Raw genomic sequence first — 21,384 nt, forward strand, 5'->3', positions numbered from 1 at the left:
AACAAAATATAGCACTCTATTCCTACATGGTGCAAATAGTTTTACTCATATGCTGAATGACTCCCATCACATCTGCTGTATACCAAGTAGTTGTGCATAGATCTTTCTCACCCTTTTATCACAGAACATGTATTAAGTGACAAAAATATGGTAACATGTAATTAAATGAGTACGGATTTTAGGGAGGTATACAGTAAAACCTACAGGGGCAGAAATTTGAATGCAACACATAATTAGTTAGGTAGTATGTTGGAGTATTTATTCTGAAATTGTAGCCCTTGCATGCTTCCCTGTTGTTCACTTGCCTATACTTCATCATTACATTCACTAGCTCGTATAAGATCACTTATCAATAAGAATGTGCATTTTGTTGCTAAGATGTTACAGACATATCTTGACTATGGCTGTGGTGGGAACAAATATGTGCGATGTGTTGCAAAGTGAGTCAAAGAGCGTGTGGAAGGTAAGTGTAAGGAATCTAGAGAAAGGTAGAGCTAAATATATCTTTATTGAGGTCTAGAACCCTAAAATATTACATCCCACATTGGGGCGCCACCACTGGGAATGGCCTGAATTTGAGTTAAACAGTCATGTCTTTATGCTAAACCACCTTCTCTGGTAGGAGTTTGTATTGTACCTCCAAGCAGACTGTGAATGTTAAAACTACTTTGTAACATGCTGCCTGGTGTTGTTTCACTTAATTTTTCTGCACTGTTTTTTATTCTTGTTTATATCTGCTTACACAGGCAATTCACACATTTACAATAAAACTCAAACTGTTTTATATCCAAAAAACAAGATACAATTTTCAGTGCAATTGTGCCCAAAAGCATCATGATGCCATGCAGAGATATGCATAATTCAATACTCGGAAGCATTAGTGCAATGAAGTTCTCTCAACTTAACTGTTCACTTCTCAGTGCATTTGTTCTGAACTAGATAAGAACCCACATTATTTAATTTCATTAACCACAATTTTCCTATTTCGTCACCTTCAAGGTGCTCTCCCTTTATTAACCATGGATTGTCGTAGGACTCTCAGGACTTTTCAGAGGCAAGAAAGGTGTGAAATAGATTCTCATCCCTTTATACACATCCCAAAAAGCTTGTCTACCTTGTGGTGATGATGTACCAAGATACTACAATCTCTAATGCATAGAATATTCCTAAACCAAAAAGCTTTAAGCACCTTCTAGCTACCAGCTTAGGGACAGAACCTGTCTACCTTGCACATCCTGTAGCAAGCTCCTGTAGTATCTAAAAGATGGAGAAATCCTAAACTAAATAATATTACGCACTTTCTAACCACCAGCTTAAGCAGTGGCTCAAAAACAGGGGGATAGGTATGTTTTCAAACAATCTGCAGTACATAAAGTGGTTTAATTTCGTGGACACCTGTCTGTCCCCTTTGCACAGTTTCTGTCCCTTGTGATACGGCTTTTCTAAATTACATTTGTAGATGTTATGCTAACCCAGAATGGCTTGTACACCTTCAGTGCATGCAAACAATCCAAACACATATCCAGAAGACACTTCTGTCATAGGAGGATGTCTTATTAGAGTAAGCTTTAATCATTTCAGCTAGCAGAAGCCAGGTGACTGACACAAACTATATTGAAATGTCTAATTGTCAGCTGAAGCAAATATCCAACAGGACTCCAGCCCAATTTTGAGTCCAATTATCTAAGTATTTGCTTCCAGGGGTTGTCTTTGGGCAAGCAAGCTTAAGGAATACTGTGGCAGGTCTATAGATTGCCAATATCACTTTTGCATTATAGCATCCTCCACCATTCATGACTGTCCTCTCAATGTTGGAATTTTAAATACACTATTGGGTCCCTTGAAACAATGACCTGGCCTTCATTCAGTAAGTGGAAATAGTGTGCATTAATATTTCATTTTCAAACTTGCTCGATGTGGAGTTGCTTTCTAGAGCTCCTCACAGGCATTTTGTATGTGAACATATCATCTAAACGCAGCTTCATGTTGTGCTGCACGGAAGGGACAGAGGATGGGAACGAATACTCATACATGAAACTGTTCTCTGACTTACCTAATGGAGGTTCCATTCACGCTGTTATTACTAGGGACTAGCATGGCTTTTTTAGCATGGCACTGTCTTCACAGTATGCAAATACCTTGAACTACTATCTGACAAGCTTGTTGCACAATATAAATTTACTCATTCGTAAGATAAAAGAAAGGTGCTTCTTTAAAAACAATTCTACAAGAAAGCACAGTTAGTTTTTTACATGCTTAATTACAGGACAAGCTTCTGGAAAGGAAACTTTTATGCCGAAGCTAACTTTGAGGCTCGAATCTCAGTAAAGTACACACTGATCATAGCTCGACAAACGCTATGAATCCAACTGTCCCCAAGCGATTCATGCTACATTAAAGTTGACTTTTGTTGTGCAAGACATCTAGGCCGCTTCTTTATCCCACATGTGAGATCTGCACTCCTAGCGGCATTCAGCAGAGAGTATAAAAGGACCATCCAAATTCTCTGTTCCCTCAGTTCTCTTCTCTGACAGAAATTTGTTTGCAGATCGCTGTAAGGCACACTTTTGCATTCCACAGTAAGCTCTGATCTTGAGATACTCATTCAGTTGGATGCTTCAAGAGACAAGCTGAGAAGTTTTTCCTCCACACTGCTCATCTCTGGATCTTCCCTGCTGTTCTCCATGTTGTCAGAGCCTTCATAGCAACCAGAATCTCGAGGAACATCGTCCTTGTAGTCTGAGGTCAGGGGGAGGGTCTCGGAGCCGTTTCTTCCGTCTTCAGTTTCACTCCCAGCTGCAAGACACAATAGCAAAACGGACTAATTGATCAGTGCGCTGTATGTATTAAATGACATACTACAATTGAGTTATCAATATTCCAATTATATCCACAAGCCTATTTGGATTACAAGAAGTTGCTATGTATTTACTGAAGCATCCAGGTATGCATGCACACAACCAAGAAATGAAAGAAAAACAAATAGATGGAAAACATAAGGATAGGTTATGGGGAAATACTATGACCACACTAGGTCCATAATTGGATCAGAATAAGTGGGTCAGGATAAATGCCTTGCAAGCATTTAAAAGGATGTAATGCCCTCAGCTGCACTAGATAGCCTACTTCATCACAGGGCATCTCCCCAACAGAGATATTTGTCACAGTTGGGCCTAATTCAAAGGCTTTTTCCTGATGTTTGTGGCTCTTCCAATCACATTTTCCTTATGGCATAACGCACTATCTACCTGGGATTGTACTTTGGCAATGTATGAAGAACTGTATGAATTTTGCAATACAATGCAAAATAAATACCTACCAGATGTGAGCACCTGTTTCTAACTTGAATTGAACTTTGTTAGCTCAAGGAACTAAATATAAAATGGTGTTCTGGTGGGTTGTACAGCTCTTTACTCCCACCTCGACTGTCGACGAGACCAAAGGCTGAATTTGGACCCTCTCTGTCAGTTTTAAGAAAGGGGTATTTCTGTCTGATGAATTCCTCTAACTGCAGATTACTCAGCTTTTGAATGTACCTAGGCGCCAGTCTGGATCTAGAATGTTTTCAGAAATTGGTCCTGCACACAGGTATGTAGTGCTTTTAGACTCTATTTAGGCTTCACATAGCCTCTGGATGTGACAGCACAGAGCAGAATATATTATTCCCATCCCATGTCAGTCTTCTTTTGAAACTCTACCACACCCTCAGATTACTCAATCATAACAGATCGTTACATGGTAGTATGGCAGTATGTGAAACCTAACTTAGAACCTTTTGGAATCATGAAATTCACTCCACAGAACGAGGAAGAGGGAAGGTGGTGAGGAATCTGCAGTTAGAAGTATCCATCAGAATAACCAGTTATGTATCTTTAATGCTCTTCCTTGTAAATACTCTTATCTGCAGAGTCTTCACCTTTTGAATATATAAGCAGTACCCCCTATGGAGTGGACTTACACAAGGAATTCTTGTAGAACCAAGCAGGAGAAAAGGCTGTCCTTGCAGACTTGATTGTCGAGACAGTAGTGTCTGGTGAAGGCATGGGTGGACATCAATTGGGCAGCCTGACAGCTGTCCAGCATGGAACATTTTTCACCAGTACCTTTGTGGCAGGCTTGGCTCTTGACGAATGACACTGAAGTCAGTTTACCAATGATTATAGAAGAAAGACCAAATGACCCTCCGAAACATGTCAACATTTTTCTTTAATCAAATTCACATTGAGAACTACGCCAAAGATCCAGATTGATCCTCATTCGAAAAGACACCGGCTGATAAAAAGTCTTGTGGCCTGCATTCTTTTTCTCCTCTCATGAACTACCTCAGGGTGCAAAATAAACACTTGAACTGCATGCTGACACCCTAATCGATGTGTACTAGAACTGTGTATCACTTCATGTACTTTAAAATGTTTTTGTAGTATATATGTGCTTCAACTGAATGAATTTCAATGCACTTTGGAATAAATCACTTGTGGATCATACAGACATATAATGCATACTGTCTTCTGGCTATATTACAAAAGATAAAAATTCCATATCCAGCTTCCCAAGATCTGACCAGGGTCTTTTAAGGACTACCTTGCAAACATTCTTGTTACATGTGCCAATAATGATGCAAGCATTATTGTGAAGTCTAAGCACCACTTGGTTTAATGAATCATTTAAGGAACTCACTTTATGACACAAATGGGGTGATTCCAACCCTGGCGGTCGGTGATAAAGCGGCGGCCAACCCGCCAACAGGCCGGCGGTCGAAAAAATGGAATTCTGACCCTGGCGGGAACCGCCAACACAGCCCGCCACATTAACACTCCGACCGCCGCGGCGGTGCAGACAAACAGCGTGGCGGTCACCGCCAACAGGCAGGCGGCAGACAATGTACCGCCCACACTATCACAACTCACCAATCCGCCACCTTTTCCGGGGCGGGAGCCCCGCCGATAAAAACACGGCGGAAACAGACTACGAACGGGAAAACGCGCACCAAAACACACTCCACGAGGAAGGAGGACAGCATGGAACCCGAATTAAACATCCTACCTGCTCTCGTCTACCTTCTCATCTACCACGAGTACGAACTCCGGCGCAGACGACAACGGTGAGTCCTGCACCTACGACACACGGGAGGGGGGAGGAGGGAAGCTTACGGCACACACATATGCGCCCCCCCCCCAAACTATGTACACACTAATGCAGAGCAACAATGCACAGTGACACCACCCAAACCCCCCTTAAGAATGCAAAGACAGAAATAAATTGGGACGAAAAATTTATATAAAAAATAGACTCTGATATGGAGCGGTCAACTACGCAAAATATCCATAACAAAATGATACTATATACACTGGCATGGAGAGCCAAGGCAATTAGTCCTGTACATGAAAGTTAAATGGAACAGTCCGTGGGCTACAGTGTAGCGACACAAGGGCAAAGCCCACACAGGAGACCTGAGTCCTTTGGAGAGAACACTGCAGGGGCATCTGATGAAAAAATTACAGGCACCTCAGGGGGAAGGGAAGGGGGAGGCACCACAGCCACATGAGTCCACGACGCCAGATCCACGAAGGGGCCACCATGCCCATTGATGTATCCTGGGGAGTGCAAAGCCACAGTCTCTCAAGTCTCTACAGTGGGTGGGTTGCCCACTTCCCCATCCTGGGGAGTGCAAAGCCACAGTCTCTCAAGTCTCTACAGTGGGTGGGTTGCCCACTTCACCATCCTGGGAAGTGCAAAGCCACAGTCTCTCAAGTCTCCACAGTGGGTGGGTTGCCCACTTCACCATCCTGGGGAGTGCAAAGCCACAGTCTCTCAAGTCTCCACAGTGGGTGGGTTGCCCACTTCACCATCCTGGGGAGTGCAAAGCCACAGTCTCTCAAGTCTCCACAGTGGGTGGGTTGCCCACTTCACCATCCTGGGGAGTGCAAAGCCACAGTCTCTCAAGTCTCTACAGTGGGTAGGTTGCCCACTTCACCATCCTGGGGAGTGCAAAGCCACAGTCCATCTGGTGGATGACAGTGTCCACTGCTCAAGGAGGAGGCATGGTGGGCACAGTGAACCATAAACAGTGCTTGACAGGAAGGGCCCAGCGGAGCGGTGGTTGAGAGGAAGGGCCCAGCGGAGCGGTGCTTGAGACGGCGGGGCCCAGCGGAGCGGTGCTTGAGAGGAAGGGCCCAGCGGAGAGGTGCTTGAGACGGCGGGGCCCAGTGGAGCGGTGCTTGAGACGGCGGGGCCCAGCGGAGCGGTGCCTGACAGGAAGGGCCCAGCGGAGCGGTGCCTGACAGGAAGGGCCCAGCGGAGCAGTGCCTGACAGGAAGGGCCCAGCGGAGCGGTGCTTGAGACGGCGGGGCCCAGCGGAGCGGTGCCTGACAGGAAGGGCCCAGCGGAGCGGTGCTTGAGACGGCGGGGCCCAGCGGAGCGGTGCATGAGACGGCGGGGCCCAGCGGAGCGGTGCCTAACAGGAAGGGCTCAGCGGAGCGGTGCTTGAGACGGCGGGGCCCAGCGGAGCAGTGCTCTTCTGCACGGCGGGGCCCTGTTCAGCGGTGCTCTTCTCCACGGCGGGGCCCTGTTCAGCGGTGCTCTTCTGCACGGCGGGGCCCTGTTCAGCGGTGCTCTTCTGCACGGCGGGCCCTGTTCAGCGGTGCTCTTCTGCACGGCGGGCCCTGTTCAGCGGTGCTCTTCTCCACGGCGGGCCCTGTTCAGCGGTGCTCTTCTGCACGGCGGGCCCTGTTCAGCGGTGCTCTTCTCCACGGCGGGGCCCTGTTCAGCGGTGCTCTTCTGCATGGCGGGCCCTGTTCAGCGGTGCTCTTCTGCACGGCGGGCCCTGTTCAGCGGTGCTCTTCTGCACGGCGGGGCCCTGTTCAGCGGTGCTCTTCTGCACGGCGGGCCCTGTTCAGCGGTGCTCTTCTGCACGACGGGCCCTGTTCAGCGGTGCTCTTCTGCACGGCGGGCCCTGTTCAGCGGTGCTCTTCTCCATGTCGGGCCCTGTTCAGCGGTGCTCTTCTGCACGGCGGGCCCTGTTCAGCGGTGCTCTTCTGCACGGCGGGCCCTGTTCAGCGGTGCTCTTCTCCACGGCGGGGCCCTGTTCAGCAGTGCTCTTCTGCACGGCGGGCCCTGTTCAGCTGTGCTCTTCTGCACGGCGGGGCCCTGTTCAGCGGTGCTCTTCTCCACGGCGGGCCCTGTTCAGCGGTGCTCTTCTCCACGGCGGGCCCTGTTCAGCGGTGCACATCCAGTAGGTCAAGGGAGCCAGACCTGGCCTGGACTCCCTGCTCAGTCGCCCTCCGACCGTGATGCTTCTGGACCCTTCGGGGACGGAGTCCTGGGCCCTTTGGTGTCCTCCTTTCCAGCTGGGATGTGGCATGTGGGGCCCACCTGCTCCACGCTCCTGCTGCCTGACTTCTCCGCCCTGCTGCCCTTACGCTCCTTAGATGGGGCTCTCGGGCCCTTGCCTCCCCTAGATGATGTGGCTGGTGAAGTGGGCGAAGTTTGCTCCTTGGGGGCAGCCGTGTCAGTCCTCGCACGGCAGCCCTTGTGTTTCCTGGTCCTCTTGCCGGGGGGGGGGGGCTGGATGTGTCCTTGCTGCTGATGGAGGTGTCACTGCTGGCAAAGGGTGGACTCCAGAACAGTGACACCCGAAGCTGGGCTGGTGGTGGCTGTGGTGCTCTTGGGACTCTTTGCAGATGGAGGGGGTAGGTCATCGGAGGGAAAGAGGTTAAGATTAGCCAGGAAAACTTCTTTAGGGCCAAGGTAAAGGGTAGGAGAAGTGGTGATGGGAGTGGAGGAAGAGGATGTGGTTGTAGGAGAGTCAGGTGTGCTGTCATTGGGTGAAGGTGCTGGTGCTGTAGGCTGTCGTGAGGTGGATGGCTGTTGGGTGGGTGGCTGCCTGCGTTTGTGTGTCTTGGAAGAGGGGGTGACAGACACAGTGGGAGAGGACACAGGGGACGTGTAAATGGCAGTGGGGGTGGTGACTGCACGCGTGCGGACTGTACAGGAGGGTGTGGTGGTGATGGAAGCACTGGCTGATGTTGGTGTGCATGCAGGTGTGAGTGTAGGCGTCACAGGGAGGGAGGAGGGAGACGAGGAGGAGGGGGACACAGGGGTGGCAGTGACTGTTGGAATGTCTGCATCTGGGTGTTGCTTGGGTGAGTGTTTGTGGGATCTGTGGTGCTTGTGTCTGGATGAGCTGCCCTTGGGTGTTGAGGTGTGTGCAGGCTGGTCAGATGGTGTGGATGGGATAGGCTGAGGAACAGGAGACAGAGACAGGCTGGAGGCAGTCAGAAGAGGGAGGCTGGAAACAGGGACAATGGCTGCCGTCAGTGTTGAGGCCAGAGCAGTGAACGATCGTTGATGGGCAGCCTGACCCGAATGAATGCCCTCCAGGTAGGCATTGCTCCGATGCACCTCCCTTTCTACCCCCTGGATGGCATTCAAAAGGGTAGTCTGCCCAACAATGAGCGTCCTCACAAGGTCAATGAGCTCCGCACTGAGGGCAGCAGGGGTGACAGGGGCAGGGGCTGGGGCTGAGGTGCCTGGGGCGAAGGAGACGCCCGCCTTCCTGGGCGAGCGGGCACGGAGCGTAGGCTGAGGGGCTGCAGGGAGGGCGGGGCTGGTGCGCTGGGTGGCGGCTGTACCTGTAGAGGCGGGGGTCCCGGATGTTTCCGCCACCGCTAGGGAGCACCCATCCGAGGACGTGTCTGTGTCGCTGCTCTCACCACCGGTCCCCGTTGTGGTGCTCCCCTCGCCCTCCGGATCACTGGTGCCCTCGGTGTCTGTTCCTGGGCCCACCGGGGCCTTGTGACTTGCAGCTCCCTCGTGCTCCGATGCCAAATCTCCTCCGCCTGATGATGCTAATGCACACATGCACAAGAAGATGAAGAAGAAGGGGGGGGAGAAAAAAGAAGACCAGGTTGAGTGCATGCAATGTCAACACCGTTGGCGGAGAGGACAGACACAGGAGCCTCATGCACTAAGCCGCGCATTCGGGGTACACTACTCAGTACTTCTGACTAAGACAACAGGTCAAGAGAGGACAAACGCGCAGATGTGTGAGGCTGGACCATCAATAGCTGTACTTGTCACCCTACAGAGGTGGGGGCCGGGAGCACAGGGCCATGCCTAAGGGAGAGGACTACACTACAGAAAGCGCCCTGGCCTAATGTCACCCACAACCCTCCTCCCCCACCCAGACGCCTCCACTGCGCAGAAAGATAGCAAATGTGCTGATACTCACCCCCTTGTGTCTGCTGTGATGCTCTCAAGCATCCAAATCAGGGTAGGCCACCGCCAGGATCCGGGACATGGGGGGTCAGGGTACGACTGGCACCCCTCCTAGGTTGGGAGGCCATCCCCAGCAGTGACTCGGCGGTCTTCCTGGTTCCGCGGCGGATGTCCTCCCACCTCTTGCGGCAGTGGGTGCCCCGTCTGACGTGGACCCCCAGGGCCCGGACTTCCTTGGCGATGGCACGCCAAATCTCGACTTTCTGATGGGCGCTGACCTATGTGACATGTACAGGGTGGGAAGGAAACATTCATCAACTTACTGCATGTTAGATGTGATTGGCCCCCCCTCCCCAACCTTGCCATATGGCACATGCTCTCATCTGTCGTGCGTTGCACTCCTCATTCGCCCCCCACCCCACCAACTTACATCCACCCCACTCCACACAGGCATCGCCCATTCCATGTGCACCCGGTGTACTTACCTGTTGGTCTGGAGGACCGTAGAGTAACGCATACTGGGGGAGGACCCCATCCACGAGCTTCTCCAACTCTTCAGACGTGAAGGCAGGGGCCCTTTCCCCAGTCGCAGCAGCCATTGTCACTTCCAGACCGAGGTCACAGCAGCACTTGCAGTATAGGTCCTCTCCTGTGGATGATCAGGTCTCGAGTGATTAGGCAGATAGAAAATGGCGGTCACGCCCGCGGCGGTGCGTACCGCTACCACCGGCGCACATCGTCATTGGCTCCTGAAACCCATAGCATTCAATGTTAACCAATGCGGCTCCGTGTAGCGGTCTTCGACCGCCTACCGCCACGGTGTGCTCCGCCAGCGCATTGACCTCACATCCCATTGTCCCACTTCACAGGTCAGGCAGCCGCCATTTCAAGGGCCCACATGGCATAATTTCTACTGCGACACACAGGCCTAGGCCTTGCATTGCCACACATACACGCCTTTCAAAACATAGTCAACCGTGTGCTATGCAAGCTGTGGTGAACGTACCAGTAATTGGCTTGACTCTGTGCTCCATGTTGTCCTTCCTAGGCACCGTCCGCTGGGACTTGCGAGGAGAAGGATGAATCCTCGCGTGTACCGACCGCTGGTGGACCTGTCGACAATGGAAGAACGCCACATCATACTACGATACCGACTTGACCGTGCCACTATCCATGAACTGTGTGCCCAGCTGGAGCCAGCCCTGATGTCCCCCATCCGCCAACCCACAGGAATTCCCCCTCTGGTGCAGGTTCTGTCAGTCCTCCATTTTCTTGCAAGTGGCTCATTCCAGACAACAGTGGCCATGTCATCTGGAATGTCTCATCCTATGTTTTCCAAAGTTTTGTCTAGAGTGTTGTCTGCCCTGACGAAACACATGCGGAGTTACATTATATTCCCTGAGGAGGTTGATTTGGCCACTGTGAAGGGTGATTTTTATGCCCTTGGACATATTCCCAACATCATTGGTGCCATTGATGGGACCCATGTAGCCTTAGTCCCCCCAAAAGACGATGAGCAGGTGTACAGAAACAGGAAAAGTTACCATTCTATGAACGTCCAGGTGGTCTGTTTGGCTGACCAGTACATCTCCCATGTGAATGCCATGTTCCCTGGGTCAGTGCATGACGCGTATGTGATGCGTAATAGCAGCATCCCTTATGTGATGGAACAGCTACAGAGACAACGTGTGTGGCTAATAGGTGACTCTGGTTACCCCAACCTGCCTTGGCTATTGACCCCAGTGAGGAATCCCCGGACCAGGGCTGAGGAACGGTACAATGAGGCCCATGGGCGAACTAGGAGAATCATAGAAAGGACCTTTGGGCTCCTGAAGGCCAGATTTAGGTGCCTGCATATGACAGGGGGATCCCTGATGTACTCACCAAAGAAGGTGTGCCAGATCATCGTGGCCTGCTGTATGCTTCACAATCTGGCATTGCGACGTCAGGTGCCTTTCCTGCAGGAGGATGGTCCAGATGTTGTTGTTGAAGCAGCTGTGGAGCCTGCGGAGAGTGAAGAGGAGGAAGACTCAGAGGACGACACAGACAACACGGACAGAGTTATCCAACAGTATTTTCAGTAGCACACAGGTAAGAATCAACCACGCCATTTTACTTTTCCAGCAAGCCTCCTGCTTCTCAACTTTGTCTATGACCCCCCAGTTCTTTTAAACTGATGTTTGATTTTCCCTTCCCTTTTCAGTGCTGTATGACCCACTCCGTGACTACTGCTTGGTTAGCCCATGGACTAATGCTTATTGATCTCGGTATGTGTTCAGCACAAAGTTAACAGAACATAATTGATCGGTAATGTGTTATACATTTGTAAATAATACAGCCTGACTCCTGTTTGATTTCAGTGCATTGAGTGATTTATTTTTTGTGCTAGATAATGGTACATGATATAAACACGGTGATGGGTGGGGGTGGAGTAATGGCCATGGCAGAGTCCACTTCTCAGTCTCACAGGTGCATTGTCCATATGCCTGTGGAAGGATGGAGCAGGGGCAGTTCAAGGTTGGACAGGGTGGCAATGTGGGACAGTGGGATGACTTCAGGGGGTGTCTCATGCTGGCGGGGGTCTTGACATCCTACTCTGTCGATTTTTTTGATCTCAGGCTCCTCTTGCGGGGTGGTTGTTCTTCAGCAGGAGGTGGGGTTCTGGTGGCCTGTCGTTGTGGTGGGGCCTCCTGTCCACTAGCGCCGGCGGAGGTGGTAGGCTGTTCCTGACTAGTGACAGGGGCCCTGTGTGGTGCCACATGGTCCCGCAACGTGTCTTCTATCCGGTTGAGGGCCTGGACTATCCTCCCCATAGCGGTGGAGATGTTGGTGAGTTGATTGGTGAACCCCATGTAGCGTTCCTCCTGCTGTGCCTGGATCTCCTGGAACCTGGCCAGTACCGTCGCCATCGTCTCTTGGGAGTGGTGGTAGGCTGCCATGATGGTGGTGAGGGCCTCTTGGAGAGTGGGTTCCCTGGGCCTCTCCTCCCCCCCCTGTCGCACAGCAGCCCTCCGAGTTGCCCTGTTTCCCCCGGCCTCTGTCCCCTGGACGGTGTGCCCACTACCACTGCCCCCAGGTCCCTGTTGTTGTTGGGGTGGTGGGTTAGCCTGGGTGCCCTGTAGTGGCAGACACACCGCTGATTGACCTGTCCTAGAGACAGAGGCATGGGCCCGCTGGGTGGGAGCTGTGCTGTTGTTCCCAGAGGGGGTTGGGTCTGCTGTGGCCTGTGTGTGGGGAACCGACTGTCCAGAGGTCCCCGATGGTCCGGGCTGGTCATCAGGTTCCAGGTCGACAGAGCTGCTGTCATCACTGGGGGCCTCTTCCGGGGGTGGGGGGATGGACATTTCTGGACCCTCCTGGCCGGTGTGTTGGCGTTCGGGTCCTGCATGGGGTAAGAGAGTATGGTTATTGTTTTGTGTGTGCTATTGCGTGCCATTGATTGGTGCCCTTGTCCCCCAGTGCTGCCATTCCCTTGGGGGAGGTGTTGTGGGGGTGTTTGGGGGGGGGGGGGTATGTGCAGTGGTCATGCTTGGGTGATGGGTGTCCATAGTTTGTGGGGGCATGCAGGGGTTGGTGTTGGGTGGGTTGTGCTGGAGAGACATTCTCAGGGAGGATGTGTGATGGGGGGTTGGGGGTGAGGGTGGTGGTGGGGGTTAGCATGCTGGGGGGGGTGAAGTAGTTGAGATTGTACTTAACAGAGTCCATTCCTCCGTGTACTCCAGCGAGGCCATCAGGATGCAGGATGTTTAGTACCTCTTGCTCCCATGCTGTGAATTCGGGTGGAGTGGGTGGGGGTCCCCCGCCAGTCTTCTGCACTGCGATGTTGTGTCGCGAGACCATCGAGCGCACCTTTCCCCTTAAGTCGTTCCAGCGTTTGCGGATGTTGTCTCGATTTCTGGGATGCTGTCCCACCGCGTTGACCCTGTCCACGATCCGCTGCCATAGCTCCGCCTTCCTGGCTATAGTGGTGTGCTGCACCTGTGAGCCGAAGAGCTGCGGTTCAACTCTTATGATTTCCTCCACCATGACCCGGAGTTCTTGGTCCGAAAAGCGTGGGTGCCTTTGGGGTGCCATGGGGTGGTGTGGATGAGGTGTGGGGTGGTGTATATGGTGATGAGTGTGTTGGTGTGTGGTGCTTTGTGCTTCTATGTGGTGTGTGTGATGGTGTAGTGTGCCTCTGTGTGATGTAGCTCTCTATTCTGTGATGTGTCTCTCTCTCCTTCGTCTCTGATCTTCGGTCGTAGGGGTTTGTGGGTGATGTGGGTGTGTGTTTTATAGTTGTATGGATGTGTGGGAGTGTTGTTGGTATGTGTGTCAGGTGTGTGTATTTCAAATTGCCCAATGTGGCAGTATTTTGGAGCTGTGTGTGTATTTTGACCGCGGCGGTGTGTACCGCCAATGGAATACCGCGGTTGAAAGACCGCCGCGTGGATTGGTGGGTCAGAATGGCATGGGCGTGTTTGTGTTGGCGTGGCGGTGGAGGTTTGGTCATCTCCAGTTTTCCGCGGCCCGCTGATGAGGCGGCCTTCCTTGGATGTCGGGTTTTTGGCGGATTCACAGTTGGTGGTCAGAATGACCGTGGCGGTTTGCCGCGGCCGCGGCGGTAGTATGGCGGACTTCTGACCGGCGGTATGGCCCTTTTACCGCCAAGGTCAGAATGACCCCCAAAGTCCTAAAATGGGCTTTTTCTTGTCCACAGCATAACACCTTTTTATGCACAGGGCAATCCATCAGAACAAGACGTGTTTCTGACATGGCCTTCCTTTCTTAGCATTAGCAAATCCAATAAAAAGGCTGGTCCTCCCCTGTGTAGTCCTTAGTCCAATCTATGTAACAACCTCGTGGGATTCATTCAATGAAGCTTCTCCTCTTACTTAGCGAGATTTCACAGAAAGAAAAAAAGTGCTGAGCATGATGGGCATGAAAGATGAGTGAGCCTGAAACACCAAGTTGTCAGGGAAAAAGGTGGTACATGGAGGTTATACTGACAGCACCTGCAACTCAATGGCACTTGGAGTCAGAACTAATTGTAATGAAGAAAACAGTCTTAATGGTCAGTAACTACAGGGAGCAGCTGTGCAAAGGCTCAAAAGGTGGGCAATCAAGAATGTGAGAATTAAATTAAGATCTTACATTAGTATAGGATGATAAAGTTGAATCGGAGGAAATATCTATGTGATCCCTAAAAGCATCAGAACATCGAATAGATTGACCTATACATGACCTACCGGATGGTCTTTGCACCAGGCTGCACATTTCGCTTAACAACCAGAATAAATTGATTTGGTTAATGGGTGCCATTATAATTTCTAACACTAGGGTGGGCAAATCAAACCCCCTCAGCTGGTTCTGCCCAATCCGCACACATGGAGGTCTGTGTTGTGAAGTTTTGGGTGAAAAACCATGACATATCGTTGAGCCAGGAGGTCCTCCAGAAGATGTACATAGAATGGGGGACAAGTGCTCAGGGTCAGAATGTCGGATTGCAAAAATTCTCCTTAAACAATTTGGGGTTAACAGGATGACTGGAGCCCGGTCCTTCCTGGTATTCTTCAGAACTCTGGCAGAAGCAGCAGTGGTGGGAAGGCATACAGGAGACTGCAGTCCCACTAAGGGTGGAATGCATTTCTTAGGGAGCCTTGGGGTGGGAACTCCGGCACACATTAATAACCACACCGCATGTTCTTATCAGTAGAGAAGAGATCTACCCTACTGACCCAGGATTCCCTGAGCCACCTCCCAGTGCAGGTACAAGTTGATGTTCACCAGATAATACCTGCTGAGCTCATCCATTCTGGAATTTAGTGTGCCAACCAAATGATTGCCTATCAGAGAGACCAAGATCCCTTGGAGGTTGAGCCACTGCCAGAGACTCTGCTCCTCCTGGCACAGTGCTCACAAAACCAAGCTGCCTTGCATGTTGCACTACCACATGGCAATCATTTCTGTTAGGATATGCACCAGTTTTGTCCAATGGACAGGAGAAAAGTCTTCGGGAGCCAACCGAATGACACATAGTTCAAGAGGACTTGTATAGCATCTCTACTCCAATGGAGAACCAGGGCCCCTGATTCCCACCTTGTCTAGGTGATAGCTTACACCAGACATCCATCACTATTGAGAGCTCTAGGTGGAGGACAGAGAATGTCCTAACACAGGTCACGTTGGCCTATGTCAGTCACAACTTAAGGTCTCTGGCATTGCCCAAGATATAGATATTGTCTAAAAAGCACATAGTGCTGAGCCCGCTGCAAGCAGAGTTTCCACAGCAGAGCCCACATGTGCCAAGGAACAAGGAGAACCAGAAGAATCTCTGAGGGAATTTGAAAGGTGTTAAATATGCAGCTAGCTCAAGTATCCACCAAAAAGAACACTGCCAAAGATAAGTAACTTGTTTGTTTTAGCCAACATTGTCAACTAGTCTAAGGTTTTCTTTAGGACTGTGTCCCTTTGTGTCCATAAGCCCTGCGTTATGTCCAAATTGTGTAGCTGGAAATCAGGCTTTTGTGTACTTTTGATGCCAGGAATACTGATGTGAACTCCTCGGATCAGCAAATTCACCAAGCTGTGACTTGAAATGCACTCTGGAAAGAGTACAAAATTGGGCATCACAATTGCTAACCGAAAGAAAGAAATACTCCTTTGTCTCCCTAGCACTTAAAAACTAATCTGGCTACCCATCAAGCAGACAGTGCTTATCAAAATGGCCTGCAAAGCACATAGGGCCTTTTATAAGCAGGCCCAGTTGTTCCTTTGAAAAGTCTAGGAAGGTATACACCTGGTTGGTTCCTACGATCCGGTGAAGCTTGACTTTTTAAAACTCATTGGTTTCATGTAGCGTGTACACTGTCCCCAGAACAGCCTTGTAGGATAAACTTTGCCCTTTATAAATACATTTCATCACCATCATCTCACAAGGAAATGAGGGCAATGGTAGGGTACTAACTTTCATGTCCAGCACTGCTGTCCATACTTTCCAGAGCAATTTCAAGAGAGGATCCTGTAGGAAACTATTTAACACATTTATGACCCAAATCCGTTATTAGTTTTCTGAAATAACAGATCTAACCACCTACAGCCCGAGCTCCAGTGTGGCAAAGCAAGCAGGAGCATAAAGAAAAAAGTGAACTAATTACAAATGCTCCAGATCTCTACAGATTTACCTCGCCCTCTCCCACCAAATCGATTCGTCATTTTTCTCCTATCCCCTTCCCTGCTTTGATTCATAAGTGTGGCTCACTTAACATGGTTGACTTATACATGTGTACCTCTCACAGAATTCCTGTGAACCATCTGTGATTGTCTTTCTGGGATGATTCCCAACACCCTTAAGAAGCTTGGAATAGGATGTTCACAGAACTCTCTGGTTAGACAGTACAAGAATGGGCTCATAAGGTTTCAAATTTCTGAGCATCTTTTGCTAATGTCATGTCGAGTTTCACCTTTTCTTGTACCTTCTGGTGTCTGTATATCTATTCTAGTTGTGTGTGATCTCTGGCTTTACCCCATAATGTTGTAATGGGTTGTCACGCAGTGACCAATGCTAAAGAGATCTGCTTTCCCCTGCAAGGAGTTAAGTGGGAATGTTTGTCTGGTGGGAAGTTCTAGTAATATGTAAACTGGGAATTTGTTTATATCTGTTTTAAGCATCTCATTAGTATGATTTAGTCTGATCGTAGACATTTGTAAAATCTGCATTCCCGCCAATATTGATCTTTGTTTCAAGAATGTCTCCCATGTAGCTTAAAAAGTGTGTAGTCTAGCAGCTTATCACTTTCACCATGGCTTCCTTCCTCGAGGTGGTCTGTGCAATAATATGTGTTCTTGTGTTTGTTTCTTCCTACTCCTTCTCTGATTGAGTTCTGTTTAGCTGCTCTCTAGTCCAGTGTACCTGTCCTGGGGATTTCTTAGGGTGGCTCAATTCAATTAATGTCTTTTAGGCTTCTGAAACCGAACATTTGTCTTCTTCTCACCAATGTTGCTTCTCGCTTTTGCCACCAAGCCTTGGTTTTAACAGCCTCCTAACAATACCACCCTTTCTTATTCCTGTGCCAAGCCTTGCTCCCAGGTCTTACCTATCCTGTAGTAGAACTTCTCTCCCTTTGCCGCCTCAGGCTGTCGATGGTACTGGTTGTGAATTCTGCAGTGTTAATTCAGCTCTTTTCTGTGCCAAATGTTTAAATTGGGGACTACACCCCTCCTCTTCACCATCTGCTGCATGCCCAGTCTATTCCCACATCTGCATCTTGCAGGCCGGAGCTGGATAATTTGAAGTTCCTCTGGGTGCCACATGTCTCTTCTATGGGGCCTGCTTATTGGCCTCCAGTTTCACCCTTTCTACAGAAAACAGCTTACCGCTCACCGAATATGTGCATGTTCAGGCAAGCACACAGACCTTTGTTTCTGCAGGTTGGGTTCATTTGGGTCTCTGCCTGTGCCCCAGGTCAGGCAGGGTTTAGCACTTCCCTTCTGGTAGACTAGAGTTGATGAGGGGGAGGTCACTGTACTTGCTTCATTTATCTCCAGGGACCGTCTTATGGCAGACCCTCCAGCATGCAAACTGCGGCACTGCAGGCTGACCCCGCCCCAAGATCCTCAGGTCAATACTTCCTCACTTACTGCCACCATCTTGTGCACAGCGCTCACCCTGCTGCTTAAGATCTTGGCTCTTAATGACCTCATTGTTGTTAGAAATATTTTGCTTCTAAAACCTGTGGATTCAGACACATTAATCCAAGGTTCAGACTATCCATTCTTCTGTGATGGTGGCTCTGCTAAATGAGTAGGCCATGGCAGAGAGTAGCACTGCACATTCTTCTCTATGCCATCTTGGCGAGCTCCCCCAGCTCAACAGGAAACAGATTTGAAAAGGTGTCCCGCAGCACAGTGCAGCAGCAGAAAAAGCTGCGTTGTGCGACATGGAAAGAGCAAGGGAGCTCCATATTCACATGGATGTGGCTCTCCCCTCCCCACCAGGCGCCGGTGCTGATTTCAGCTGCTGTGTGCCACGCACACACCTTAGCGCCATAGTGCTAGGGAGTGTGTGTGAGTCTAGCGTAGGCTTTGTACAGGAAGAGTAACCTTCCTGTACAAAATACTATGCCTAGAAAAGTGGAAATGCTTTTCCTACTTTGTAAATTTGCACATGCAAAGTTGGAAAAGCAGGGAGAAATAAAAACATTTGTCCGTTTAGTGCCTGCTTTTAAAAAACGTTAATTTTGGCACTAAACCCTTTCATCTGATGTTTCAGATTAGGATTTAACTTCAAACAGCATGGGTGGTAGCATGGGTATGCCCATGTAACGCCCCCTTGACGCAAAGTAATGGCAAGCAGCATTTTGCACTGCTTTGCGTTACTTTGCCACACAAACCAAAGCAGATACCTATTTACGTTGGGTTGTGAACGCAAAAAATAGGTTTAACATCTGTTTGGTGCTACAAAAGCAACACTAAACCGACACAAAACCTTTGAGAATCTGGGCCCTTGTGTGGTCTTAGGTCTCTTCACACAGTCAGCACATTTTCTATAAGGAACAAATCTTGTCGGCGTCAACTTAACAGATATTGAATTAAAGAAAAGAGTCTAACTATGGCTTGCAAACAATATATTGAATAAATTGTATATTAAAGTATCATAATATGGCTACAGAAAGCCAAATGTAACACCTATTATGCGTATATAACTTGCTGGGCCATTTAGCACAGATAAACTACATACCTATTATAATACAACCTGAAAAACAATTTGCACTAGGAAACGTAGTAGAATTATCTGACTTGTTTTTGGGACTCTGGCCCAGACAGTCATACGTGTCCTGTGACATGGAGGAACAAACAAAGGAATGAACGGGCAGATGGACAAATGCTAATTGGCTGGATGCTTAATTGGTGCGGGGAGATGATGGTTTAATCTCTGTATCCTTTGCTGAGGTCTCATGTTGACATTCCTATTGTCTCTGACCTCGTTTTTTGCTGGTATTAGGACTCAATTTACCACTGCTAACCCATGCAAACCCATGCTAAAGTGCTTGTGCTGTCTCCCCTAAACATGGTAACACAGGCTTATTCCCAATTGGCTTATTTAATTTACTAATAAGTCCCTAGTAAAATGGTGTGTCCAGAGCCTGTAAATTAAATGCTACTTGTGGGCCTGCAGCACTAACTGTACTACCCACTTATGTAGCCCTTTAACAATGTCACAAGCCTGTCATTACAAAGCCTGTGGGTGCAATTTTACACTGCAATGTTGACCTGGCAAAATAACCCTTTTGCCAGGCCCAAACCTTTCATTTTTACCGGCGAGCACAAAGCGTTCAGTTCCGTGTTGTTATCTCTCTTTGGGCTTCAAACCACACCCATGTCATGTCAGTGTCTTTCATTGGTTTGTGGGCTTGCTTTTTAAAATCTGCCTGCTTTCATTAGTAGAAGGCATGCATATGTCATGCCTTTGCCGGTGGTTAGCTCTCCTCGAGCGCAGCGACCATGTACTGAAAGCATACGAGGCTTGCTGTTTTCCGTCTAGTTTGTGGACTACTTTTTCTCTTTTTTCGCAATGCGATTTCGCATGGCAGAAGTCGAGCGCTTTGAATGACATTGACCCTGTGACATAGTTAATTGCACTTTTGCCGGTTTTGTAGATAATTGCAATTTTGCCGATAGGTTTCACTAAGAGTGAACTGTTATTTCCGTTTATGTGTCTGCTTTGCGCTGATGGCGGCCATCGGCTTGCTTAAGTGAAACTTTTACTTTTCAGTTTATATGGCAAGAAAAGTCCAGTTAGTGATGTGAAACTGTTTTATTTTCTTTTTAAATTTATGTGGCAAAAAAAGTCTGGTTAGGAGTTTACAATGCTAATTGCTTCAGCTCAAGCAAACGCAAGACCGTTTGCATTGCAAATGCTTGTTATACATACTACACCCCTAAAGTAGGCCCTGGGCAACCCAGGGAACAGGGTGCAATGTATTGAAAAGGTTTTTCAGTTTTTCGTGTCCTGGGCATAAAAAAATCCCAAAGTTGTTTTTCACTACAGCAAGATTTCTCTCTCCCAAATGATAACACTGGGATTGCTTTATCACATTTCATGAGTGTAATTCATAACCTTTCGAGTTTGGTGTCTCTGGAATCACAATTTAAAATCACAACTTATTGTGAAACCAGTCTTTAAATTGCAATTTTGAAAATGCCACTTTTAGAATGTTGACTTTTTCTGACTTCCGTCCATTTGGTGCCTGCTCCCTGTCTCTGATCACTTGTTTCGGTGGGTAACAGCTGAGTTTTGTGTATTCTCTCTATTTAGCCACACAGAATGGAAATTTAGGTGTGACCTGATGGGACATCCTGGGAGGATGGACGGGAGGAAAAGGACACAGCTCCACTTACACCTGAATAGGCTGTGTCCTATTCCCACACAATGAGCTGCATAACCCCCTGTAGTGAGTCTGGAGCCAGGGCAAGACCTTTCTGCACTTCAAAGGTCTGTCTCTGAAAGCTCCCCCACTTCAGAGGCCCAACTAGGTATAAATACTGGACCTCTGACACCACCAACTCAGTACACGTCTGGATATGTGACTACTCTGAAAGGAAGAAGGATTGCTGTGCTGCTGAAGAACTGCCACTGTGCTGTACTGCTGCTTTATTTGACTCCTGCCTTGTTGAGCTGATATGCTGCCTGCTGTTCCCCTGCCTGTGTGAAAAGGACTGGACATGCATCACTTGAACCTAGAGTGACTCCAAGGGCCAGCTGATTGGTCTTCTAAACCGAAGTCTCAGGGAGAGAAAAGACTTCCAACCACTCTGCTCCTGCACCCAGACTCTGCCACTGCCATCTGTGTGTCTGCCCTGTCAGGTGGTGCCACGCCAGTCCTGGACATTTGGAAGTGGGCCTAAGGAGTTTGCTTCAGCGAAACCGCCCACCCTCTGCTGCAGGAACAGAATGGATGCATTGCCTCAACTGTACAACGTATCCACGACGCCAGTCTTCACATTGTAAGCCCCAGAGCCTGGATCCTCGAAGTCGACTCAGCAGGAACTCTCATCATAGCCTCACCGCATCTCAGAACCAACGCTTCGCTGCTGAGTGGAACAGAACTGACGCATCACCTCAACTGCACGGTTCAGAACCAGCACATTGCTCCTTAACCAGGGGTTTGTCTGACACTTTCCCTGTCT

The 21,384-nt window shown here is 49.2% G+C and overlaps 1 protein-coding gene across 1 annotated transcript in view; it reads right to left on the reverse strand.

Moving 5' to 3' along the window:
• Positions 1 to 233: 233 nt before the first annotated feature.
• Positions 234 to 21,384, reverse strand: part of SASH3 (SAM and SH3 domain containing 3) — a 215,233-nt gene continuing 194,082 nt past the window's right edge. The window contains exon 8 of the mRNA XM_069212942.1: positions 234 to 2,796. Coding sequence (XP_069069043.1) covers positions 2,606 to 2,796 — 191 coding nt within the window. The 3' untranslated portion in view covers positions 234 to 2,605. The remainder of the gene's footprint in view (positions 2,797 to 21,384) is intronic.

Source organism: Pleurodeles waltl, chromosome 2_1 (genome assembly GCF_031143425.1).
Source record: "Pleurodeles waltl isolate 20211129_DDA chromosome 2_1, aPleWal1.hap1.20221129, whole genome shotgun sequence".
In the NCBI taxonomy this organism is placed as follows: Eukaryota; Metazoa; Chordata; class Amphibia; order Caudata; family Salamandridae; genus Pleurodeles; species Pleurodeles waltl.